This window comes from Canis lupus, chromosome X (genome assembly GCF_003254725.2).
Source record: "Canis lupus dingo isolate Sandy chromosome X, ASM325472v2, whole genome shotgun sequence".
In the NCBI taxonomy this organism is placed as follows: Eukaryota; Metazoa; Chordata; class Mammalia; order Carnivora; family Canidae; genus Canis; species Canis lupus.
This window is the reverse complement of record NC_064281.1, coordinates 12,013,275-12,041,233: the sequence shown is the minus strand read 5'-3', so window position 1 is coordinate 12,041,233 and position 27,959 is coordinate 12,013,275. Positions and strand designations below refer to the sequence as shown.

Sequence of the window (27,959 nt, the reverse complement as noted above, 5' to 3'; positions counted from 1 at the left end):
GAGAGACTTGATGAAATAGGAGGTTCTGTGTAGGAAAAGCAAAGCATATTCAAGTGCAGCCATATATGATCTTGGTGCTAAAAAAATGTGTACACACGCGTAAGAGGAGGAAAAAAGACGCAAGCAATGCTCCAGTGTGAACTTTATTGCTAAAGGTTAGGATTACAGGGGATTTTCACGGTTTCTGTGCATTTGATATTGCCTAGGCTTTCTATTCTAAACACACTGATTATCAGAGAAGAAAAGTATCCTGAAGTGGGGTTCTGGCGGACGGTGTACAATCAGTTACGAATAAAGTAAGTTTATTTGCATTTGGGACCCTGAATCGTTCAGTCTCTGCTGCCTGACCTCCTCCTGCCTCGACTCCTGGACCTAGAGGAGCTCTGGCTCCGGCTGCCCCGGCCACGGCTGCGGCCCCTCTTCCTGCCTCGGCTCCGTGAACTGGGCCCGTCGCGGCTCCTCGACAGGTGTTTGTGAGACTTCTTCCCCCGGTGGCTGCTCCTCCTCTTCCTCTCGGCTTCCCCGTTTCTCTTGTAGGAGTGGACCGGGCTGGGGCTTCTTCGCCGCCGTGGCCTCCCATAGTACTCATCGTGGTGACCCGTCCTCTCTCTCCTCTCCGAGCCCTTCCCAAAGGATGAGCCGGTCCGATCGGGAGACAGGTAGATGTCTCTGTTAGCTTCCCAAAACTCATTGTTGGGATTTCTGAACACATGAAGAAAGTTGCAGTGTTTTCCTCTTGGGCACTGGTGTATTTCAAATAAACCTGCAACGGCACAGTGAGGAAATAGAATTTACTGCTGGCCCTTTATCCAGTTTAGAAGGTACACCGCCGACGTTTGGACGTGACAGACCTATCTCCTCCTGCGTATTATTTCAAAGCGGCTTATGTAAATTGATGTCATAGCTCTGGTGCCCAGAACTGCAAAAACATTCAAACGCTCTAACAAACGGCACTGTGAACGGTAACAAAGCAGAAGGTGTTCATTAAGCCGAGTATCCCGGTCCCCGACCGGATGGATGAGGGTGTGGAGTGCGACCGACCGAACGCATGGTGACCACATTGGGGGGTTTTGAGGCCTCCACCGTCCCACTGATAGACGGTGTAGATCCCTAATTCACACCGAAGCGCCAGCCCCTGGGAGTCCCGGGACAGCGCTTGGACAGCGTGCTGGTGGCAGGACAGCTACTGTCCAGAAGGGAGCCCTATCAGAAGTGGAGGACTTTGTATTTTTTCTTTATACTTTAAGGAGAAGATGGTAAACATTGGCCTCATGCTCTTAAATTTACCAAGTGCTTTTAGTACGGAAGATTCTTGTCACAGGTGAAATCTACCCGAACAACTTAGTGGTCCTCTTGAGGCTTTCAAACTTTTTTTTTTTTTAAAGTTCATCAATTCCCCAAATATGTAAAACGGTCAAAAAAAAAAAAAAAAAAAAAAGCGAAGTACCTCCACACCACACATTATATGCGAAAACTCAAAATCGATCCGAGTCCTAAATGTAAGACATGAAACCGTACAACTCTTTGAGGAAGACATACAAGTAAAATCTTCATGACACTGGGCTGAGCAATGGATTCTTGGGTATGACACCAAGAGTACAGCAAAAAAAAAAAAAAAAAAGATAAAACAGATTTCATCAAAATTATAGACTTCTATACTTCACAGGACATCGTCAAAGTGAATGGGCAACCCATAAAATGGGAGCGAATATCGGCCAATCATATCTGCAATAAGGGGCTTCGACAGATGGAAGAGTAAAACCCCATGGTAAAAGGACAACCTAATTAACAAGGGGCAAGGTATCTAAATAGGCCTCTCTCCAAGGAGGACACACGTATGGCCAATCAGGAGGACGCACCAAAGACGCTCAACATCATTAATTACTAGGGAAAGTAGCAAAGTTATTTTAAAAAAACAGGTGAAAGAGTCTCCTGCTTTGGGGGAGCCGGTGTCGCACTCGGAAGCACCTCACCGAAAGGGCACGCCGCGTTCCCATGAACTGACAAAAATAACCGCCGGCAGGGAAACGCCAGTTCCAGCTCTTTTAGCCCGCAAGCTCTCAAACCTCAGACGTCATGGTTCTTCTGCTCTCCAAAGCAAGGAACTCTAAATTCTTGTTTTGCCCCCTTCAATAAATGGTTTTTAAGTGACGGCATCCATTAAGACCAGGCTGCCAGAGATAAAGCCTTCGTAAATTATGGATTTTGTTTAATGAGAGGTTTTAAGCAGGCAAATGTAAAGCCAAGAAAAGTAAAGTGTAAGAGAAGTGCTCCCCTAAGGCCTGGACAGTTTCATCCCTGTTTCCAGAGGAGTTCAACGATAAATAGTTTGGCTGAGCTCGTCTGACGGAAATAAAAAAATAACAAGGCCTTGAGAATTGCTGGCTACTTAGAGGACTGACTCATCTCTGGACTCGGCGACCACAGTCTGATGAGTCAGCCTCACTGCGCCCTGGCCACACCCTACAGCTACAGCCGACCTCTACTGCACAAAACATGTCTTTCAAGCCAGGCAGGAAATGCCATCATGTTTTAAGGTGGCAGGGATGACCGAAAATTCACGAGGGATAGAGATACGGGAGAAAACCCAGCTTGCATGAGGGGAGCCCGTGAGGAGAGGTCATCTTTGACGTGGCCACAAAGAAAAGGCAGCTTCCCGCAAACACAACTCAGGCTTCCTGAAGTTTGAGGGCTCGGGATGAGGATGAGACAGTGGGAATTCTAGCCCCAACTCTGTCACGGAGACGCCGTGACTGCAGCCACCTCATCCACAGCGTGATCTACAAGCTCTATTACAGACCTAAAATGCAAGGGTCTTTACGTAACGGTCTCTGCTCGTCTAGTGCATGAGGCACAAGCTAGGTTTTGCCCCTTTAAGAGACTCTTCTCAGGGTGCCCGGACGGCTCAGTGGGTTGAGCATCCGACTCTTGATCCCAGCTCAGGTCTTGATCTCAGGGTGAGGGGGTCAAGCCCCGCACTGGGCTCCACGCTGGGCATGGAGCCTACTTTTTTTAAAAAAATGGTTTTTTCCCTTAAAAATGTCCCTTTACACAATAGCGGAACTACTGGGGTAAAATCATCGTGTTGTATTTTACCACAAATTGCCATTTTCCATCGGGTCACTGGACAGAATTCGCACTGAAGCTGCCGTCCTGCATACCATCGTCCGTTAAACAGAGAGAGGGCTGCCTGGCATTCTTCTTCCCTTCAAAAAAACACAAATTAAAGGATGCATTTTACAGTAACTTTCTATTATGTAGATGACCCCCACTGTTCATTAACTTTCTTATTAGTTTATCATCAGACCACCAAGTTCACTGCTTTTGTACTAGGGAGTCCTCCTTAGAGCATTCAAGCTCCTGAAGCTCACAATTTATTCAGGAACGCTTTTTTGCTAACCCTCCGAGAGGTTCTGATGCATGGAAATCGGCTGGAGTCAAAACTGCTTAAACCAATAGATTGGACCATTAAAAATGCAGAAGTGTTTCCCATCATCAGAGCCTCTCCTTTCTCAGCTAGGATTGCTGTTTTTCTTATTACAGTGGTTAATTGATCCCATTAGCCACGGCGGGGCCCAGACAAACAGCAGGACAAGCAGAAATGATACACCAACTGCTCTCTTAGGGGGCCGAAGGCATACCAAGATTACACGGGGCTTCGATTTCTGGCTTTTACAATGTACCCTTTTCTGTTCTCTATGCTAGCCACTCCCTTTTCAGTTTGTATTTTAATTATGAAAACTATGTAAGTAAAAAAAATAACCACTGTAAAAGATTCAAAACTATGTTAAGTATACAATGCATGAAATGCAAATGCATTCTCAAGTCCCTTTGGATATCTCTATCAGCTCTTAATATTACATTTTTAAAAATAACACACATGTGAAAGCCATCTATTTAGTGGGAAAAACCCAGACGGCAACATAATTACACTACACTGTGACAAAATGTGAAGATATTTATGTTCAGAATACTTACGATTGATACTGAACATACACATTGCCCCTCAGATGAGGTTCCAAGTTGCAGCTGACCTAAGGAGCAATGAAGAATTTATCATAAAAAAGGAGAAAGAAGAAGGAGGAAAAGAAATCCTCCAGTCATCACAATGCACTTTGTCCAAGGTAACACTACCAAAAGTAGTTAACATTTGAAGATTCCAAAATCCAGCTACCATGCCACTCCCAGGCCTATTTAAGGCATGCTTCAGCACACCACACCATTACAGGCCCCAATTATTTGATGCCTGCTGATCCAGATTCGTTTTTCATGAATGTGAAATGCTTCACACGTACATACAAATACAGAGAACAAAAATCAACCACCCAATTTCAAGATGAACGCTTGCCATTTTCAACTAAGAATGGTTAAATATGCAAAACATTAAAGACCCAGTTGAAAGCCTTCTGCCTAGCGTCCCTTCCCCATCACATGAATGAGCACAAACTAGCCTGAGGCTGGTGTATCCTTCACATTCCAAATGCAAACAAATATACGTGCACCAATCCACACAGACACAAACATGCATATCCATATGTATACAGACAGGCACATACACATACATCTGTGCATAGAATCATACATGTTATGTACAGACATCTATTATAAACATATGGGTAGACTTTATGTGAATATATGGGTATATTTATGTACACGTATGCAAAGAAACCCATATATGTATTGGTAAACAATGCACAGGACTGCTTTGTACATTTAAAATTTTTAACAAAGTATATTTTACATTTTTTCCAAATATCATCACATAAACATGACTCATTTGAACTGTATACTGGGTATATCAAAATACCAAATTCATTTATCCACTCCTCTAATGAGGACTATCATCATTAGATAGGTGCTTTCAATTTTTCAACAAACAGTGCTGCAGTCAGCATTCCTGAACATGTCTCTGTGGATACAAGGATTTCTAAGATGCATGACCAGAACTAGTGTGCCAGTCTGTAGGTTCACATGTATCTTCAACTTCACTAGATATTGGTAAACTTCTTTCTGAAGTGGTTTTACTAATTGACACATCCTTGCCCACTCTTGGTATTAACAGAATTTATCATTTTTTACCTGATAGGTGTAAATAATCTCATTTAATAAGCACTGTTCCTATTATTAGGCTGAGCATTTGATCATTTGTCTTCAAAAATGACAAATCTGGACACACAGATCAATGGGACAGAACAGAAAGCTCAGAAATAAACCCATGATTATATGGCCAATTAATCTATGACAAAGGAGGAATGATTAAGCAATGGGAAAAAGCTTCTCCACAAATGCTTCTGGGAAAACTGGACAGCTACATGCAAAAAAAAAAAAAAAAAAATGAAACTGGACCACTTTCTCACACCATACACAAAAAATAAACTCAAAATGGATTAAGGACCTAAATGTGAGACCTAAAACCATAAAAATCCTGGAAAAGAGCACAGGCAGTAATTTCTCTGACATCGGCCCTAGCAGCATTTCTCTAGGTAGGTCTCCAGAGGCAAGGGAAACAAAAGCAAAAATAAACTACTGGGACCACATCAAAATAAAAAGCTTCTGCATAGCAAAGGTAACAATCAACACAACTAATAAAAGGCAACCTGTGTAGTAAGAGAAGACTTTTGCAAATGACATATCTGATAAAGGGTCAGTATCCAAAATATATAAAGAACTTATATGACTCAAAGCCCAAAAACCAAATAATCCAATTAAAAATGGGCAGAAGACATGAATATTTTTCCAAAGACGAATACAGACAACCAACAGACACATGAAAAGAAGCTCAACATCACTCATCATCAGGGAAATGTAAATCCAAACCACAATGAGATACCACCTCACACCTGTCAGAATGGCTCAAATTGAATAGAAATAAGTGTTGACAAGGACGCAGAATAAAAGGAACCCTGGTGTGCTGCTGGTGAGAATGCACACTGGTGCAGCCACTGTGGAAAATAGCATGGAGGTTCCTCAAAAAGTTAAAAATAGAACTACCATATGATCCAGTAATCGCACTACTGGGTATTGACCCAAAGAAAATGAAAATGCTAATTCAAAGGGATACATGGACCCCTATATGTATAGCAGCATCATTTACAATGGACAAATTATGGCAATAGCCCCAGTGCCCATTGATAGATGGATGAGGTTGTGGTATATATACAATGGAATGTTACTCAGCCATAAAAAAAGAATGAGATCTTGCCATTTGCAACAACCTGGATGGAGCTAGACAGCATAATGCTAAGCAAAATAAGACAGAGAAAGGCAAATACCATGATTTCACTCCTATGTGGAATTTAAGAAAACAAATAAAAAGCGAAAAGCTGAAAAACTCTTAACTACAGAACAAACTGATGTTTACCAGAGGGGAGGTGGGTAGCGGGGCTGGGTGAAATAGGTGATGAGGATGAAGAGTACTCTTATTTTGATGAGCACTGAGTAATGTATAGAATTTTGGAATCAGGGGATCCCTGGGTGGTGCAGTGGTTTGGCGCCTGCCTTTGGCCCAGGGCGCGATCCTGGAGACCCGGGATCGAATCCCACATCGGGCTCCCGGTGCATGGAGCCTGCTTCTCCCTCTGCCTATGTCTCTGCCTCTCTCTCTCTCTGTGACTATCATAAATAAAAAATAAAAAAAAAAAGAATTTTGGAATCACCATATTGTACACCCGAAACTAACACTGTATGTTAACTATGCTGGAATTAAAATAAATAAAAATAGACAAATCCGATTTGTTTTTATTTAATGGTATAAGAAGGTCCTCAGATATTGATACAAATGATCAGCTTTTATTTTCAAAATGAATCTACAATGTTACAAATTTGTTCTACAGTATTTTTGTTAGAGTACTCAAAAAGAGGCACACTCCATAATGATAGTTTATAACATCATCCTTAGAAAGACGAGGAATGCTAGTTTATAACATCATCCTTGAAGACTAAAAAGGCCTTAGGAGACCACATCAGTTTCACCAGCGACCTCAGAGATCATTTAATCCAGTTGTTCCCAAGGACCCATTAATTTTCCATTAATTCAGTGTTTTCAAACTTCTCTTATTAAGAATTTACTAAAGAGCTGTCCATGTAAAATTGCCAATGTGATTAGCATGAGCTTGGCTGATAAAATTCTAAACCGAAGGACAAAAAACAATAAACCACACCGTGGGGCAGCCCTGGTGGTGCAGTGGTTTGGTGCCGCCTGCAGCCTGGGGTGTGATCCTGGAGACCCAGGATCGGGTCCCGCGTCGGGCTCCCTGCATGGAGCCTGCATCTCCCTCTCCCTCTGCCTGTGTCTCTGCCTCTCTCTCTGTGTAGATGAATAAATAAATGAAATCTTTAAAAAAAAAAAAATTAAACCACACCGTGGCTAGCAGGTGCAGCCTGTTCTAAGTAATGCTGTGACTTCCACTAACCAGGTGGAAGTTTTGAAAGCAGCTCTGCCACTGACTTCACAGAAGCAATACAATGTAGGGACCCCACGAGGGAAACCACTGATATAGTCTAATGCCCTCCCTTTCGGGACGAGGCAAAAGCAGGAAGAGGCAAAGTGATATGTGCAAAGGCACAGAGCTAGTCAAACCATGCAGATCCCCCAGCATGCTATGGTGCCATGCGGGGCTGGCCCTGTGGCTCTAGTGATCACTGCTTGTGCTGAGAAGCAGTGTGAAGACCGGGAGGTGCATGGAACACAAATGGAAAGGGAAAGAGAAATTTTAAAAGATTTTTAAAGTTAGGAACTCAGGGGCACCTGGGTGGCTCAGTCAATTGAGCATCTGACTTTGACTCAGGTCATGATCTCAGGGTCCTGGGATTGAGGCGTGTCGGACTCCCTGCTCAGCGGAGAGCCTGCTTCTCATTCTCCTGCTCCCCCTGCTTGGGCTCTGTGTCAAATAAATAAAATCTTAAAAAAAATTTAAAGAGTGGAATTAGAGGAGCACCTAGCCATCTCAGTGGGTAGAATGTTCGACTCTTGATCTCAGGGTCTGAGTTCGAGCCCCACATCGGGCTACCTGCTCAGCAGTCTGCTTCTCCCTCTCCCTGTGTGTGTGCACACGTGCTCTCTCTAATAAATAAAATCTTAAAAAAAAAAACAGTTGTGAACTCACTGTACATTAAGTACAGCTTTGCATTTCATGAGTGCTGATGCTTAGCAGTCGCTCTGCTGTTTCCTGGCTGTTCCAACTTTCCCGTCATTGCTAACTTGCAGGAAAAAAAAGTCACGATTTTATTCCTTTTTTTCTTCCCCCTTCAAATTATGGGGCATTTCCCCCACCCTACCATAGCAAAATCATTCCGGTTTGGATCTGATCAAGTCACAAAGTGGGAGGCCTCACTATGCTAGGATTCGAGCCCGAGGGTCCCAAGAGCAGCTACTAGTACCTCTGCCTTTATTCGTGCCTTGAGGAATGTTTTCCAATAACTGTGTACTCTGAAAGGCTCCTTTTCAGCCGGTATGCTGCATCACAAGCCACAATTTGGGGAACACTATGTTCAGTACTGAATGAATAAAAACAATGTCAAAAGAAGGAATCAAGGTTTCTGTTCTTGGGTAGCTCCAGAATGAATTAGTACCTGGGGTGGAAGGTGCAAGCAAGTGCCATTATCATGCGGCAAACTCAGTAAGTGGAGGGGTGTTACACTGTGCACGCTGCAGCTCTAGGTGAGACCCACTACAAAGGAAGGGACAGCTGCCTTCTCCGTCATATGCAGCCTCTACATGAACGGTGGGATGCCTATCTGCAGGACCTTACGCAGTTCTGATTTCATGTAGTCCCTCTACCGTATCAGCAGTGAGGGGTGGTAGAAAGGGAGAAGGAAGTCACATTTACTGAGAGCCCGGGCGCCCAACTTTGGACCAGGCATTGCACCATCACACACGCCCCGCCCAGGCAGACAGCCTGTGCCCTAGCGCTCATGTCCTCTAGGGCACTTTGGTGGGAAGTGAAGCAGTCCCCTTCTTCATGTGCATCGTGCACACCCACCTTGAACTGGATCACTTTCCCCACGTTCTTGAACTCCGGAAGCACGTCATCATAGAAGTCCAGGAACTGCTGGTAGGTTTCCTCTTCACTGTACTCTAGGCTCGCGTCTGGGTCATAGTCATCCCTTCTGCACTGCTCCATCCCAAACGTTGTAAACATGCTTTTAATAAGAAGTGTGGGGCTCGAAGATGGGAAATTGTGTTTACGTGAACACCTGCATATGAAAGGAGAACTTAAATGCAGCACTCCAAGAGTTAGAAATTGTACATCAAAAGTTCCCTTTAGGGGCACCTGAGTGGCTCAGCCGGTTAAGCGTCTGCCTTTGGCTCAGGTCATGATCCTGCGGTCCTGGGATCAAGCACTGCGTCAGGCTCCCTGCTCAGTGGGGAGCCTGCTTCTTCCTCTCCTCCCTACTCATGCTCTCTCTCATTCTCTCTGTCTCTCACTCTCTCCCATAAAATAAATAAATCTTTAAGAAAAAAACTCCCTTTAAACTTTGAGAGACTTCTCTACAAGTCTCTCTTCTTCACTGCAAGATAATAAACCCCATTCAGATGTCAAAGTGTAACACTGAAACTGACCAATAGATCTGCTCTCGTTAAGATGTCAAGTTGGGAATTACTTCCATGTCCATATGCCATTTGGCTGCCTTTTGATGAAGTTCCCAAAGTGTTACACATGTAAAAGCATAGGAGGAAAGGTCCACTGACATGACAGGCTGGGGTGACGGGCACAAGGATACCATATGTGGGACTCAGGAGGAAGGTGAGAACAATACAATCCTGGTTCTATACAATCTTCAACTAACTCAATGCTTAAAGAACAGGGTAACCTACGAGTTTCGAGCTAATGGAATATTTCAATTTCACATGTGTACACACAGCATTTCATAGTTATCATGGCATTTTTCTATTTCTTCCTCTGATCCTTGCAGCCTGTTAGGACAGTCAGGGCTTGCATCTTCCCCACTTTGCAAAGAGAGAAGCAGAGGCCTAGAGCAGCACACTTATCCAGGGCACCTGGCTGGTAAGAGGGGGCTGGGAAGGCGGGGTTAAGCTACAGTCTAGTGCCTGTCCATCATACGGCATGATGCACAGACTTCCCATATAATGGAGGCTAAGCATTAGGAGGAACGATTTTCTTTTCAGAGTTTAAAGTGCGCCACACCAGGTTGTATGTGAGTAATTTAAGTCTTCTACAGGGGTTTACTTTATTTACTTCCCTCTCTGAAAAGGAGAAGGAAGAGAAAATGTAGTTCAAGGTTCCAAATCACCGGATTTTCCTGATTAGGTTTCTAGTTATTAAAAAATGGGTGAAGGCAAAAATTTTAGGAAAAAAAGCAATCCCCAGAAATAAGGAAGAAAAGAAGCTGAAGAATAAGGCAAGTGTCAGCAAAATCAATTACTGTGAAATGACTAAACGTTTAACTCCCACTCACTTCCCATGTCTATAAACTGACATCTGTGCGCCCAGTGAGACAACGCACCCAGAGTGCCCCCCTGCACACCGCACCCAGCTCAGACATGTGCAGTGTCCAGGAATGTGAAATGTTCTACTTTCCAAAGGACCCTCCTAGATGATTCAGTAGCGACCTTGTGATAGATCCATCTTCCCAAATATAGCTACCAACTGCACAAAGAGTGAAAGTTCAACCTGACCACAAGTGTTAGCAAATCCAAATTTTACAAGTAGGAAGCACAGACAGATTTAAACATGGAACCAATTTAACAGGGTTAAAATTCTGCTCGTGGGATTATTATATCTGAATGAACCTGGCTCTAATTCCTAGAGTGTCAAACGAGCATGTGAGTTTGGCCCAGGGCCCAAGTCCCTGTTTAGGGAAAATCCCCACTTGGCTTGGAGACAGTCCGCACAATCTGTGTATACTCAGGACTAGCCCTACTACAGCCCCTCCTGAGAAGTCGGCTAAGGCAAGAGGTATTTGGGAAGGCAATCTAAAGGTGTGATACCAAACCTGTTTGGTTCCCAGAATCACCTGGAAAGAACCAAGATTTCTGAGGTTCTGTCCCAAACCATCTGTCAAGACCTCAGGGTGGGGAACCATATTTTCAAAGTAACTCCCCACCTGATCCTGAAGGTCAGCCATGTTTGGGAACCCCTGGTTTAGGCCATGCTATGTACTTAAGATGCAGATAACTTGAATCAAGTTAAGATTGCCATGAAATCACAGTTAAGACATCACCCTAGCCCAAGGTCAGCCACTGAACCGTGTGGTCTCCAGATGCCCCTTTGGGCATAGCTAACCCACTATACCCTTTTCTCTTCTTGAGGGAGCTCTCGAGTTGCCCACTACCTTTGTCCTTCACAGATTTCAAGATACATGCTGAAATGAGGCTGCAATCATTTATTGAAGGTCTCTGTGAGAACATTTTCAGGGAAAATTATGTAAGCAGCTGTTAATAAGACATCTATCGAAGTTATGGCCTACCTCCTTCCTCAATGTCTTTACACAGTATTGCATGGGAGAAAGATATAGAACCTAATGCCTGGAAAATCTGTCTTTCCAGAGATACCACACATTCTTCCTTTTTGGTAAGAACTAAATTTCCTCTTGGGCTGTGTTACATTCCAGTGCCAGGTGTACTGCACACTCACAATAACTCACTTTCTCCTCCTTTCCTTGCTTTCCATGTCTTTCACTACACTTAGTGCAATAGATTATGAGCCCTCTTTAAATCACTTCTGGAAACCAGTGAGTTAAAATAGCTATCCTGATATGCAAGTTTTACCTTTCATCAGTGATCATGTTTTCAGGAGGGTGAAACAACAATAAAAAAACCCGGAACTCCCCCTCAAAGCTGTGACTCCAGAAGTATCAGCTCCGGAAAGGTTCTAGAATTGACCTGTGGACTCATGACAAAAACAGAACCACCAAAGAAACACTTCGGTGATGAAGTATCTGTCTGATGATGTGACAAGCCTTAACAGAAAACAACAGCTGTAGGATCCTGGAGCAAGTCAGCATGGCTCTCTCTAAGAGGGGAACAGTCTTGTTGTTGTCTGAAAGGATGGTGCTGCATTTTGTAACTGCTCATTTCATAGAATTGTATTTCACAATTCATCACCCGAATGATGAAAATACCAAACTGCTCTCATACTTTGATGGCAGTGATAGTGAAATTTCACATGCCTATGAAAATATGAAATGTTCCCAAACTAACCTGCTCACTGTCACTATGTCCTTGGAATGACTCTCAGGGCTGTGTGAGCACCTGACGGACTCTTCTCCTTTCCACAAACACACACTGCCCACGGATGTCCTGAAACCCTTCAGGACACACCCCCTTCTCTCGTTCATGCCCATCCACAGGGGAATTTAGAATCTGATGACCACAGTCTTAAGATTCAAGGTAATGTTGGAGATACATCATAAAGGAGGAAACCTGCAGCTAGAAAACCTACCCACACAGATGTGAATTTATACTGAGTCCCCATTGTCTTTCGCAGGTACTTCCCATGTTTTCTTTGCTGGGGGGTGTTTAATGCCAATGATTACTATTTCTTGATGAACTAAGCCTAAGTGTAGGAAACACTTCTAAAGGTAAAAAGGGGAATAAAGTCTCTTCTTCTTTCCTTAGTTCCCAGTTCCTCAAGAGGAGGCTTTCACTACTGACCACATCCTATGAATCCTTTCACAGATATTCTGACTTTACACAACCCTAGTCATGAACCATAAAAGGAACTACGCAGCCTGCATTAGGGGCTCTCAGTCCTAGGGCACACAAGAAACACCAGAGGACATTTCAAAAGTAAGGCTGCCTGCGTCTCAGAGATTTCCTCAACTTGAGGTAGGACATACATTTTTTAAAGCTTTCTAGAGGATTCTCATGTGCACCTGGGTTGAGAACCACTGCTCTTGGGCAGCCCCGGTGGCCCAGCGGTTTAGCGCCGCCTTCAGCCGGGGGTGTGATCCTGGAGACCCGGGATTGAGTCCCACGTCAGGCTCCCTGCATGGAGCCTGCTTCTCTCTCTGCCTGTGTCTCTGCCTCTCTCTCTCCATGTCTGTCATGAATAAATAAATAAAGAAAAAAATGAAAATCCAAGTATAACTTAAAAAAAAAAAAAAAGAGAACCACTGCTCTTAAAAAATATAAAAAGGCATGAGGGCTTAACTTCAAAAAGAAAAATAAGAGGAAGAGAGAGCAAGTTTATATTTTCAAAGAAGGACATGAAACTCATGGCATGGATAATTTTATGAATAAAATAACATGAATGAAAACACAGAGTTTTCTCATTACATACATATGAATCTGCCTATTCACGTCCCTTTCAGGATTAATAGGATCCTAAGAAACAATTAGATGTTTTCTGCAAAATGCTTAGTAATCACCAGATTTTGTCTTGGATAGACTATCATAAATTATTTTTCAACTTTTGAGTTGTTCATTTTTTTTGAGTTGTTCATTCATTAATAAGCCAAATGATAAACATCACCAATGCCTGGCACATAGTAAGGATTTAAATATTTGCTAAAGGGATCCCTGGGTGGCGCAGCGGTTTGGCGCCTGCCTTTGGCCCGGGGCGCGATCCTGGAGACCCGGGATCGAGTCCCATGTCGGGCTCCCGGTGCATGGAGCCTGCTTCTCCCTCTGCCTGTGTCTCTGCCTCTCTCTCTCTCTCTCTCTGTGTGACTATCATGAATAAATAAATAAAATCTTTAAATAAATAAATAAATAAATAAATAAATAAATAAATAAATATTTGCTAAATGAATGAACCGACACTTAGTTCTCCATGTGAATGGCTTGTTTCAAAAACACGGAGCCAAAAGAGGCAGGCAGCCGAGTGTCTCAGAGAATAAGGACAACCACAACAAAATGAAAATACCAGCCAACACTCGGGACAGTGTTTGCCATATGCCTGGCACGGTGTCTGGGTTTGCCCTGCATTCACTCCTTGCAGCCTCACAAACTCCTCCAAAAGGAGAGACTATTTTTCATCCCCATTTTACAGATGAGGAAACTAAGGCTCAGAAGGCTTAAGTAACTCTCCCCAACTGACAGCTGCTTAAGTCAGTTTTTGCACCCAGGCTCTGTTCCTGAGTCCAAGCAAACAGACTGAGAATGGGGAATGAGAAAACTTTTCCTCATTCACTCGGGTCCTGTCTTTCACAGATAGCCTTGGGCATGCCAATTTTTTTAAGTCTCTTCTGTGCATGGTGTTGGCCACTCAAAAATAAGTAAATAAAAATAAATAAAGCCAAGCTGCTCCGGTCTCTTGAAATATGTTCTTTCTCCATCCAAATTGTCCCACGTGGACTCATGCAAGCACAGGAAGAAAACAAAAAGGACAAGGTCTTCATGAAGCTGTAGAGGAATGCAAAGGAAGCCCTATCAGAGAACTAGGCTGAGCCTACCCAGGGAACATGTACAGGAGGAGCAATGTGACTGGAGAAGCAGCAAGAAAGCAGCAGATACCTGACTGGGAACCTCTCAAACTCAAGCCCGTGCTGCACCCCCAAAGAGAACAACCTCGACATTGTGATCCACTGAATTCTGACCCGATAAAGCAAAATTAGTTACCTATCTCCAAATCTGCATGCTCCTGTTTTACTGTAGAATGGACAATTAGCTCGATCTTTCTCCATTATCCTTAAGTCGATGGGTGGTTCTGGGTTTTGCCATGTGGCACCATTTTCCAACTGTTGAAAATAACCGTGACTTTATTGGTGGTGTAAAAATCCATGAAGAACTCCATGTTTAAAATGTATGCAAATATTTTGGCCAAAAATAAAAAATAGATTTAAGAATATATACATTTAGGTCATAACAGGCAATCCAAACTTCACGAACAATTGCCCGGAGACATGCACCGTGTCTTTCCTGGCTCCCAGTCATCGCCCATCATCAGGCGTCAGTCACTGTGGCTACCAGGAACTGTCACCGAGGTCTCCCTTCTGCCCAGCCATTCTGAATGAGGTCAAAGGACTTGTCAGGGAACCACCCCTGAGAGAGACCAAAGTTGCTCTGTAGCAAGTCAAACCATTTATTTCAGGGCAACAGTGTGTGATGCTGCTCACACACACTGTAAGGACTATAAATAATACAGTCCAGAGAGGTGACTTGATACCATTTGCTTTTGCTCATCAAAAAACTTTTGCTGCTGTTGTTGCTGCTGTAAAAATCGCAGAGCTACAAAAGTGATTCTGATACTCAGATGTGACCTAAATAGCTTACCACAAAATTAACATTATACTGGAAGAACCGTTTTTAAAGAAATGTTCACTGATCTCTAATTCTGAATGAAAGATTTGAAAATACCTCATTTTCAGCCTGCTCCAGCATCTTCTGCACAGCTTCCTACAAATGGTGCAAACATAGGACTAATGAAAACCTGCAAGTCAGGAATGTCACGTCTGGTTTCTCTGGTTAAGAATCTCTGTAACAATTAAAAACATAAAAACAAAAACAAAACCCCACACACATCAAAGGTTTCAGGTTCTAATTTGCTTTCTACAGCACAGATCTTCTGAAAAGCTTTCAAAGGACATATAGCTGAGACTGTTTATTCAAATAGGACATTTATTAGCTCCCATTGCAAAACAGTCTTAAATTGTTTCAGTTAACAGTAATACTTAGCATATTTGCTCATATATACCACATTCTAGCTTTTAAAATGACTGATATAGTATCAGAGAATTATTATAAAATGCAATGCTTAGATCAAACATCATCAACACGTAACAGATATTAAAGTATGACATGAACAGCAGTAACTCGGGTTGATGAAAAAGATCAAACTTTTCGGTAAGGCAAAGGAAGTCTTACAATGTGCCAGTAAATTTTGAGCTGTCATTTAAACAAGTTTTAAATTATTCTTGACAGACTTCTCTTCCCTAGCCCCTTAAAGCATTACATAAAAGACTCCTCTGCCTCGCTGCGTACTTGAGAACGCTACCAGGACCCCTGGTTAACTTAACATGCTCACCAGGCAACTCTGGTTCTTCTCCACCCCCAATCACCTGAACACCCCACATCTCCATAAAGGACATTGCCGTTTGCCCCCTTGTTTGGACTAACAACCTAAAAAGAAGAACTGGAATTCCTCTCCTTTTCCTTCCCCTCCCTGTCTGTTCAACCATACACCTCACATCTGTAAACTTATCCTAACTAAGCACTGCCCTCATCCAAACCACCATCATGTCCTATCTGGAACAGCAGTCTTCTAACTGGTCACTCTATTTCCATTCTTGTCTCCTTGGTCACCGCTCCTGTTCTCCACCCCCTGACCTGTCTTTATACAAAAGTTAGAATGATCTGTTAAGGGTATAGACATGAATTAAGTGAAGTCAAACCCTGCTTAAAAACCCTGCTAATGGCTTCCCATGACAATATAAAATGCAAACTCCTCCTTCCAGTCTAGGAGGCCTTACATGATCTGACCCTGCCTACCTTCCTGACCCCTTCCCTCACCACCCACCACTCTCTCCTTTGGTCTCCAAGATTCAGGCATCCTGACATCTTTTCAGCTCCATGCTCAGGCCTCTTCCCTCTGCCTGAACCCCTTTCCCCAACATTTTTGCACTCAGGTGTCAGCTCAAACCTCAGCTCCTTGGACAAGTCTTCCATGACCAGGCAATTTAAAGAAGTACACATCCCTACCCCACTATCACATGACTCTGTTTATTTCTTTATAGCACTTAAAATTATCTTTTTTGCTTACTCATCTGGCTCCCCATCTCAAAAACTCAAGGAGAGCAGGGACTGTATTTTTCACTGCTTTATCTCTATCTACTAGAGAAGTATCTAGCACACAGTAGAAACATGACTGCATATCCCTTTATACATGCTTAGAACCTACTTTATCTTACCTGCCTCTCCATAAGGTCTCACTTGTCTTCCTTTGAAAGAAAAGCCTGTGCTTTTTTATAAGGCTTAACTTTAATCTGATGCCACAAAGGCCTCAATTGAGAACACTCTGTTAAAATGGGAATCGAGGGACACCTGGGTGGCTCAGCGATTGAATGTCTGCCTCTGGCTCAAGGCATGATCCCAAAGTTCTGGGATCAAGTCCCACATCGGGCTCCCTGCAGTGAGTCTGTTTCTCCCTCTATGTTTCTGCCTCTCTGTGTGTGTCTCTCATGAATAAACAAATAGCATCTTTAAAAAAAAGGGGCGGGGGGAATCAATTACTCTATAAAAAAATGACAAGCTCCCAACAATTTCCCTGCCCCCTAAAACATTAGCATGGCCTCGCCTCATCTATAATGCAGCGCTCAAATGAGGGTGTTAAAGATTTGCACTGCAGGGGTGCCTGGGTAGCTCAATCACAGCTGAGTGTCCAGCTCTTGGTTTCGGCTCATGTCCTGATCTCATGGGTTATGGGATTAAGCCCCACATCAGGTTCCATACCCAGTGGGGAATGTGCTGGAGATTCTCTCCCTCTAGCCTTCCCCCCTACTCACATGCTCTCTCTCTCACACATGCTCTAAAATGAATAAATAAATCTTTAAAAAAAAAAACTTGTGCTGGATTTAACATGACTAAGATATAGACAAATGCATTTTATTCCATGATGAAGTGATTAACTACCCACTTTTATGCTATTCAAACTTGGGAATATGAGAGAAAAGATACATCCTGATGAATCAGTCAAGGAATGATGAGCTGTGGGATCTTGGAAATAAATACACTATGTTAAGGAATAGCAGCAAAATAAACCAAAGCATTCTTTAAAAGATCCTGGAAGATATTGTACATATACCTTATAGATTCTTTTTTTTAAATAAGTGACTATGTGTTAGCTACAACGGCCTTTATAGCCAAGTTGGAAAAGAAGTCAAGATTTAGCAACAAAAAATATTTCCTAATTCCTCAGTATGGTAATTCCTGATTCTTTTTGGTCAATTCATTCTTGCTGACATGTCATAAACAGTTAAGTGTTTTACTGACTAAGTCAATGTGGACATGACACAAAATATTCTGTAAGTGGGTCAGCCCATATACAATGGAACCTCAGAGAAACACTTTGGTGTGAATGTCAAGAGCTAGAGCAAAAAAACATTGGCCCAAGAGTGGGACAAAGTGTAAAGCAGGGCCAGCTGCCTGTTTTTCAAAATAAAACCAATAGAGTTTAATTGGAACACAGCCACAACCATTTATTTACATATTATCTAAGGCTGTTTTCATAACCCACCAACAGAGCTGGATATTTGCAACGGAAACCATATTCACCGTAAAGCCTACAATATTGACTCTCTGCCTTTACAGAGAAAGTCTGCCAATCCCTGGTATAAAGGGGAAGTGGAAGAAGCTGAAGGAAAACCTTAATTTAAGGTATCTGCCACTGCACAGACCCAAAGAGGAGATAAGGAAACTCTAGTGTGTATCTGTGTTAACGCAGGACCCTGCCTAAACAGGGAAACGAAGCCCCAACCCTGTGATGCCTGCAGCTTACTCTGCAGCCCACCCAACAGCATATCTGTGCACCGAGAGGATACGCAGTGCGTTTATCCTCCTGTGACAGGAATCACCTCTCTTTCTCTCTTCTCCTGCAGCTTCTGCTCCTCCTCTTCTCTCTCTCTTCTCTGCTGCTCTTCCCACTCTTCCTTTAACTTTCTCTTTACCGGAAAAAAGAGAGAAAAGGAAAGGTAATTCTTGTCATTCACTTTCCAAAAACACTTAACATACAGGGCAGATAAATGAAAAACTTTAACACTGGTGAAATGGCTAATATCCATTTTTGTTAAGTTCAAGATCTATAACTCCTCCTAAGAGCTATTTTAGTTAACTAGTTAGTTGGCCATCTGATTAACCTCCTACCTCTTGTTCTTCCTGCCGTTTTCTAGCCGCCTCTTCCTTTTCCTTCTTTCTTCTGAATTCTTCTTGTGCCTTCTGCTCCCGAAGCAACCACGCTTCATGTAATTTTTGCCTATCAATGTAATGATATAATCAAAAAAGAAATGAGCACTAATTTACAGTTACATACAATGATAGCAAAATGACATATTTGAGAATGATTAAGGTATCATGAAAGATTTTCTAGAAAGCAGTTAAGTGGAGGGATAAGAGGAACAGGCTATGAGTAGTGATCTCAGAAAAACACTACCTCACTAGCTCTCTTCCCAGAGGGTTAACAGGTGAAAATCACCACTTCTATATTTCCTATCCATGACATCTTTTATGTAGAACAAGGACACTATGACTCTCTCTTTAGGATGACCATTGTGATGTTTAGGTGTCGATAAAGATGCCAACAAATCTCAAAGCACCATCTAGCTTTTCACGTTCAGGAGGTCCTACCCTTCCTCTTCTATGCATTTTACAAGCAGCAAATGTCAGACTGCGGCACTTTGAAAACCCAGCATCTACTGCCCTCTATCTTCACACTGCTCCTCTAGACAGGTAAGAGCCTCCTGTAGCTTGTCCCCAAACACCTAAAGTGCTCCAAGAAGGGAATATAAAACTATATCTGATCCTGTCTTTAAAACAAAGAAAGCTAGGGGTTTGAAGATGACAAGGAGTCATACAAATAAATTAACAGGTGTCTAGTTTACTTTTTAAAATGACCAATTATAAGCAGATCTTATCTTAAAATGGCAAGCATCTCAGACATCCAATATCACAAGTTTCTAATTGAAAGATGGGTTACATTTCAAAAGTTGAAAAGCCAATCAGGTGTTTAGAACCTAGATTGCATTTTCCCACTTATTTTGTAAAAGGGAAGTGAATTACAAGAAATGGCTCTGTATCACTTCAGCAACTTTAGGCATTAAATACAATTTTATGTATGGCCGGGGAACCTATTCACAATTTCAAATACCCTATGGGAAAATATATTTAATTTCCAGGAACACATCTTTTAACCATGGTACAGGCAGGCACACTGCAGAGGTCAATGTTCCTGTGCACATTGTAGGTTATGTATAGATGTTTCAGTGTGTAGAACTCTGATTTATAAACCTTTTGAGGAACATATTAATTATATATAAACCGAACCAAAGTGCATATAAATCTAAGACCTCAAAAGAACAAAATGTTACACACTTTAAAATTTAATAACCTGAATATACTGCCAAGAACTAAAACTGTAGAACTCTGCTCGCATGGCTCCACCAAAACCCCTGCACTAGGAGGACTTGAGGAAACTCTAGCATGGCTTCCAGCCCAGCAAAGAGCAAGGCTGTGTCCTCCGGCTGATCCCTGACCCCAACCCCTCCTCCTCACCCTCGTTAAAATGCCTGCCCCAGAGAGCTCAAAGCTGAGAGAGCTCAAAGCTGCCAGGAAAATGGACTATCTGCTCTAGCTAACACAGGATCATAGGCCCCTGCCCTTCCTTTCATAGAGCATTTACTAAAAAAGGCTTCTAATTATGAATAAGTCTGTCTCAAGGACCTGGGAGCCATTACTGGGAAATGTCCCCTTTAAGAAAGACAAGGCCTGTGTCCCAGTGTCTGTGAAAGGATAGGATGCGAACTTCCCTATCTGCCTGCTAACAAACACAGCTGGCCTAGTCACGTTTACGTGGACCAACCCTTGATACTTCCCCACCTCTCTATTTCTCCAGGGCCCCTGCACAAATCAGAATGGGGCTCTACTCTTGCCCCTACAGTCAGGGGTAATGGAATACAACCTGTTCTCACGACTTTAACGTCTGCCTGTGTTATTCTCTGATGCCATACCTCTGCTTCAAGGCAGTATGTAAAGCCATACAGTATTTCCACAATTAATTTTCCTGCTTTTCAACGACATACTATCATGTAACTTGTGCAGGAACAAAGATCAAAGGAACACAAAGATGGGGTTATCTGATTGAAAAGAACTGCAAATAAATGAGAAACCAAAAAAATGACTCCCGTATTTCATACCATAAATGTCATCCTCATCATCACAGAAATCTGGACCAACCAGAGTTATTTACAGCACCTCCTATATACTAACATGATGTTAAGTGCATAAAATTGCCACCTCATTTCATCTCCCCAATTCCATGAAGCAGGTACTAGGACTGATTTTATTTCCATTTTGTCTCCATATTTAAGAGGAGGAAATTAAGGCTTAGGGGGATAAGCAACTTGGACACAGCCAGTAAGTGGCAGGGCCAGGACTGGAATGCAGTTCTGGCTCATCAACTCCATGTTTTCAATCGCTAGTACATTTTCTTTTGGCAGTTTTGCTGACTGCACCTGTTTATGTGCTTAGGTGGAGAACGGGAGTGAATTACATGCAAAGAAACCACATTCCCTACTAAACAGCTAGAGAGCATCTATAAAGTTTTTTTTACTCCTGTTCAAATATATTTTTTTATTGTGGTGAAATTTACATACCATAAAATTTCGGATTTTAACCATTTTTAAGTGCATGGTTGAGTAGCATTAAGCACATTCACCTTATTGTGCACTACTGGAAAAAAAAAAAAAAACCCTACCCCCTGAAAAATAGTAAGAGAAAAATTAGAAGATTTTCATCATCTTGGGATGGAGGAGGCCTTTTACAGTCCATATACCATGGTCAGGTATCAAGATGAAAGCTGATGACGTGAAAAACAAATTACAGTAAGTAATGCCATTAAGTCAAGTTAGGACTGATGACAAATATGAAAAGAATACATCACACATTTAATAAAGAGTTAATAATACCCTTAATCAGTAATAACCTTGCTTACATAACAAACTTAAAACAGTGTATCCCAAAAGAGAAAGCTGCAAGACTTAAGAAATATAAAATAGGTAATGAGATATATTCAAAAATACACAAACTTACTAATTGAGAAATGTACATTTGAAACAATGAAATGCATCTTTTCACTACAGGAGTTTTAAAAACTGATGCCCAGTTTGAGTAAAGAAGGTATAGGAATCCGGGCACCTCAATTTACTGCTGGAAGAGCTGCAACTGGGATGGCCTTTCTACCCAACCACCAACAGTTTACAGGTACTTATCCTATAATCCCAACAATTTCACTTCTAGACATTTTCCTGAGGTAACAACTGGGCAGTTACCAAAGATATATAAGAATGGATACTCATGGCAACTTTGTATAGAATTGTAAAAATACCGAGTATAAATTAATAGGTGTTATAAAGAAGACCCAAACTAGTTCATAAGGACTTTTAATATTTACTTTTTTCAATTTTTTTTCCCCACATTGGATGTGGAGCCCAACACCAGGCTTGAACTCACGACCCTGAGATGAAGACCTGAGCTGAGATCAACAGTCAGATGCCCAACCAACTGAGCCACCCAGGCGCCCCAAGACTTCAAATAAAACTGAGTTCATGAGAAGTGCTCCAATCGCTGCTGACCTCTCTATCTCCAACAGCTTCTCTTCTTCTAGGCGTTGTTCTTCAATAAAAGCATCCTCTTCCTCCTTCTGTAAGAGTCCTAAGGGAATTTAAATGTTTCATTAAATGAGCTGAATATTGTAAAACCAATGATTAAAAAAAAAAAGATAAAATCTAATCTTTACAATTATGGTAGGAATGTTTTTAAAGTCTTCTAATAGGAAGGGCTCCAACCAACTAAATTTGAAACAACTGTGAAACCCGAAAAGAATAATGGTAGATAACACATTAAATTTAAAAAATCGAAAAAAAAATAAAAATAAAAATAATAAAAAAATTAAAAAATGGTGGTTCTACAGGGATTCTCAAAAAGGCAATGGGCTATGAAAAGGAACATTCATCTTTACAGAAGAATGGCAACTAAAAAATGTAGAAAGACTGTAGTAGAAAAAGTCATCATTTTTGCAACCCCCACAGTAAGAACTGATTTTTTAAAAAATGCTAAAAACATTGGATAAAACCTTATTGGGAAGAAGATATTTACTTGCACCATCGCAAAACACCAGCCCACATGTAAGTACTGATTACAAAGGGGAAACATTCTATACAAGGGAGCCAGATGATTGGCAACATTTTGACCACTTGCAGCAATACTAAGAGTAGAACGACCTGACATCATAGTCTCCCTGATGTGGGTAATGAGAGGTACACAGCATCGGTTTTGTAGTATTTGCCATAAGGAGTGTAACTTGAAGCTAATCAGGAGAAGACAGGCTACTCCAGAATGCAGGGCATTCCACCAGACAACTGGCTTGAGCTTTTGACAATAATCAGTCTTGTTTTTTTTTTTTTTTTTAAGATTTTATTTATTTATTCATGAGACACAGAGAGAGAGAGAGAGAGAGAGAAAGGCAGAGACACAGGCAGAGGGAGAAGCAGGCTCCATGCAGGGAGCCCGATGTGGGACTCGATCCCGGGGGTCTCCAGGATCACAACCCAGGCCGAAGGCAGTGCTAAACCGCTAAGCCACCGGGGCTGCCCATCAGTCTTGTTTTGAGCAAGGTCAAGTATGGCCTGCATCTCACACCACTGAATTGTTGTTCCTTTGCTTGGCTACAAGTCTGATATAGTGCTCCTTATTCTAAGGAGATGCAGGCTGAAGTATTTAGGGGTGAAAGGTCATGACATTGGCAACTGACATGCAAAGGGTTCAGAAAAAATATGGACATATGTATCCATCTATATAGGGAGTAAAGCAAAACATTAACACTGGCAAATCTGGATAATGGGTTCATGAATGTTTACCATTTTTTCAACTTTCTGTACACTGGAACATTTTCAAAATAACACAGGAAAATATTTTTATTTCTTGTTTTTTAATTTTTTAAAAGGATTTTATGTATTTATTCATGAGAGAAACAGAGAGAAGGAAGAGACATAGGCAGAGGGAGAAGCAGGCTCCCCTGGGGAGCCTGATGCAAGACTCGATCCCAGGACCTCGATCTGAGCCAAAGGTATATGCTCAACCACTGAGCCACCCAGGCATCCCGGGAAAATATTTTTAGTATAATAATTATATATATTATTATACATATATAATATAGATTCCTATTCCAAATTTAAATTTGGGGGGAAAAGGAGGAAAACTGAAGTGAAGGAAATATAACAGAAGATCTCAGGGTTAAAGGAAAAAGATTTTCTGTCTGTCATGTATGTTGAGTATAGTTCTAATCAAAGGCACTCCCAGTCCTAGGTAATTACAATTTACTTTTCTTAAGCAAATAAACTTTATTATCTCAGCATCTGAAATCAAAATAGGTTTAAAAAAATTTAGTGTAAGTTCTAACTCACACAGAATAAAATCTAATTATTCAGATTATTAAATGAGCTAATGTACATAAAGGACCTTCGAGAGAACCTGGCATAGGGCCTATGATTGACTTACAGAGATATGCCCATAAACTAGACAGTGCCTGGCATAGCTGCTACTCAAAAATATCTGTCTGACTCACTCAACCCCTCCATCCTCCCAAAACCAAGCTGACACTCCTTAGAGGTGATCACTAACAGTACCAGGTATAGCATTTGCTCTACACATACATACAAATATATGCAAAGACACATGTAAGTATAGTATACCTAATTGTATCATACATACAATCATATGTATTAGAATCATGCAACTTGATTTTTATTCTTAATGTCACCTTAATTTCTGACAAGGCAGCTCATCACAAGCTATTTCAAGTAGAACTGGATGCTAAAGAGGCTATCTGCAAATGAGGTCAAAATTCCAGAAACTCCTACCACTCATTTTCCAACTTGGTCTTACAGCAATTCTTATAGACTATGTCCCTATTCTAGCCTTCTGGGTATTGGTTGCCCATCCAATGTGTGCTACAATGAACAGCAATGTTTGGTAGGCCACACTATTCACGAAGCACCACTGAGTAAATAATTAGGAGTTGGAGTGGGCCAAAGTAGGAGCAGTAGTCCAGAGACAAGTACTTAGACTTAGATCTGCCATTAGCTGTATAAGCCTGATGCAGTCACTGCATTCTTCAACTGACTAGACTGCCAAAGGACATGATCCCACCCACACCTCTCCACAAAGGCTCACTCTGAAAGCACTCTGTGAAGTCAAAAGGGGAAAAAAAATTCAACACAATACAAACAATAGTTCTAGGATTTAGAACAGGGGAGAAAATGATTAAGAAGTTAAAAAAGAAGTTATATTGGAAAAACACAGGCTAAGTTAAAAAAGGTAGCTAAGATTATTGAGGGGAAGGGGGGGCACAGACACCAAGGGCATCAATAACTCCAACCTACTCTTTTTTCCTTTTGTTTTTTATCCCTGATGCTTTGTCCTGCCTTTAGTGGTCCAGTTTTGAATAAAAGAGAGATGGTAACAGGTCACAGGTAAACACCCTGCTCCTCCCATTCTAAATATTCCAAGTATCGCTTCTAAAAATAATCAAAAAGTAATTAACATGTCTACAACTATGTTTCACATGGCTAGTGAATACTGAATACTGGTTACTTGAGGCCCTTGCCTGTGGACTGTAAGAATTGTCTAGATACATTATTGCAATGTACACAAGTACCAAATCATTACAAAGTAATCAGTTATATGTCAAAATAAATAAAAAGGTCTGAGGATTGCCTGGATAGTCTAGATGCAAACATAACACAGTACTGCTGTGCGATTTCAGTGCTTCCATCCACATTTATAACTAATATATAATTTTGTAAATTAGTACTAATTTTGCTGTATTAAACAGGCAGGTTTAATATATATTTGTTAGATTCTGACACGTGAAGGATAAATGATACCATAGCCAGTACAGATGAAGGTGCCACAAGCACTTTAATAGGAAAAACAACTGGCAAATAACCAGAGGGCAACAGTAGTGGCACTCCCAACTCCACTCAGTACCATATTCATGCTGTAAGCTTGTTTTACCTCATTCCTAATGTTACATTAATCTAAATTTGAATTTTACTGGATGTGTAATTTCACTTGGCTTTATAACCTGTACATGTATTGTTTTATAGTCTAATAAGAGTTTCATATCTGGTTTTATGCTTGTGTATATTTAAATGACAATAATAATTTGAGTCAAAGGGTCTCCCATGTTACTGAAGTTTGAGAAAAATTTGCAAAATGTGTAAACCCCTCAAGTCCTGCTGGTTTTAGATGGAAGATATTCGCTGAATACTTACTATGTGCAAGGGCTGTGCTAGCTGCTGTAATTCATGATGTCTGCACCGGTAATACCAGATACTTCATAAATACACACAATCAGGGATTGATTTACCATGACGTCTTTCCCCCTTTAGTACTTTAATATCGTTTGTGAAATGGGTCTAAGATCACTTTATTTGGAAGGCAATAGGCGCAGCGATTTTCAGCAGGTCAGTACTTGGCTTCCTCTGGCACTGGGGCTTCAAGTTAGGACGGGAGCGGAGAGAGCAATTTCATACACAGAAAACGGGCTAAGGAGCCGGTTACCTGAGTCTCTCAATCGAGCCAGTTCCTGCCGTCGTTTCTTTCGTTTCGCCTTTTTCAGGGCAGCCCTGTACTTTTTGTGGCTGGAAAATTGAAACAGGCACACACTAGCGTCAATTGACCGCACCTGCGCCGCTGCCAGAGCGTGCTCACGCGCCCCCCGTCGCCCCCCCGTCGCCTCCCGCCACCTAGCCGCTCTGAGTGACAGGAAATCGCTCCGGTGCCCGGGAGTGAATTCTTATTTCCCGTGCTTTAATTACGGAACACGTATTCACTATCGCCTCGCCATTCCATGACCAGCCGGCAGGTCTTTTCCATTCCGCCACCTGTTCACCTCCTCGCATTACCTCAGCCCACAGGCGCCCCTGACAGTCCGGGGTGCATCAAGGGGAGGGCTCGAGCGGCAGCAGTGCCTCGCCTGCTTGGCCCAGCTCCCCTTTCCTTCCGGCTTGCACATCCTTCATCACCAGGCTCGGCTGGCCCCGTCCCGTCTTCTCAGCGGCTCATTACCCCCCCAACCCAGCTTACCTTGGTTTCTCCGGAAACATCATCTTCTCGGGAGCCGCCATCTTGCCAGGGCCACCACACCCCCAGCACCCCACCCGTAGAGGTGGCCGGAAGAGGCGGGATTAAGAGCAAGGGCGCGGCCGCGCGCAGGCGCAAGGGGGGGTCGGGGGGGGGAGCGTGCCTCCGCCGGGGAGGACCAAGTACGGAAGACGCCAGGTTCCGGGGGGCGGGTAGTCTTCCAGAACGCCCACCAACAAATGTCTTCTTCCCGAAAATTCTTTCGTGTCCCTGAAAGTAATTCTTCCCTCCTAGCGCTCCCCCACTGCCTTATCACTGCCTGCCCCCACACCATAGCAGTCTGTCTTGTGGCCAGGAAGTTAAAGTCCCATTTCTTTCTCGTTCCCATCCACTCACGAAACCTCGTCCCACTACGTCACTCGCCTTCCGCGGGCCCACCTATCAGCCCCTCAGACGAACTCCAGACTCCGCCCCGTTCTCGTCGTACCTGCTACCTCAGAAGGGAAACCCAACACCTGGGCTGTAAACGCCTGACTTCTGCTCCCAAGGAATGTGCTGTCTAGAGGCACAAAAGAACCGACACATTGATAAATATGGTAGAGGGAACGTAGTTTACTTAACAGGCCACCGGGGATTCAGGGAGAACTTTCTGATGCCTGAGTTTTCAGGAAGGTAACGGCGAGATTCCCGGGTGGGAATGGCAAATGCGCATAAGCAAAGGCACTGAGAAGTGGAGCAATGTGGAATTGGTCGCAACCGCAAAAATTTTTGACCATCGAATTTAAAGGGAAGTTCCAGAGTATCAGGGAACACAGCGAGTTCGGATCCCTGGTGGCTCAGCGGTTTAGCGCCGCCTTCGGCCCAGGGCGTGATCCTGGGGTCCTGGGATCGAGTCCCACGTTGGGCTCCCTGCATGGAGCCTGCTTCTCCCTCTGCCCGTGTCTCTGCCTCTCTCTCTCTCTCATAAATAAATAAAATATTTTAAAAAAAGCAACAGCGGTTGAGGTGGCTTGGGCCTGGGTTATGTAGAACGGCCTAGCAAATTATGCTAAGAAGCGTTAATTACGTTCTGTAAGCAACAGGAAACCATCTAAAAGCTTTTAAGTTGAGGTTTGTTGTCCCATTCATGTCTTAGGTAAATTACTCTGGTTTGCAATATAAAGCTGCAATATCACAATCTAGATGAGACATTAAACTGGGA

The 27,959-nt window shown here is 42.5% G+C and overlaps 1 protein-coding gene across 1 annotated transcript; it reads right to left on the bottom strand.

The window, feature by feature from the left end:
* Positions 1-127: 127 nt before the first annotated feature.
* On the bottom strand, positions 128-27,147 carry ZRSR2 (zinc finger CCCH-type, RNA binding motif and serine/arginine rich 2). Its single transcript, XM_025437234.3, has 11 exons — positions 26,762-27,147; positions 26,237-26,316; positions 22,246-22,324; positions 18,764-18,872; positions 18,475-18,561; positions 15,263-15,301; positions 14,525-14,643; positions 8,982-9,195; positions 3,979-4,034; positions 3,097-3,206; positions 128-763 (listed from the first exon to the last, which is right to left on the bottom strand). The coding sequence occupies exons 1-11, from the start codon at positions 26,800-26,802 to the stop codon at positions 330-332; spliced, it is 1,368 nt and encodes a 455-aa protein (XP_025293019.1). The 5' UTR covers positions 26,803-27,147; the 3' UTR covers positions 128-329.
* Positions 27,148-27,959: the final 812 nt, after the last annotated feature.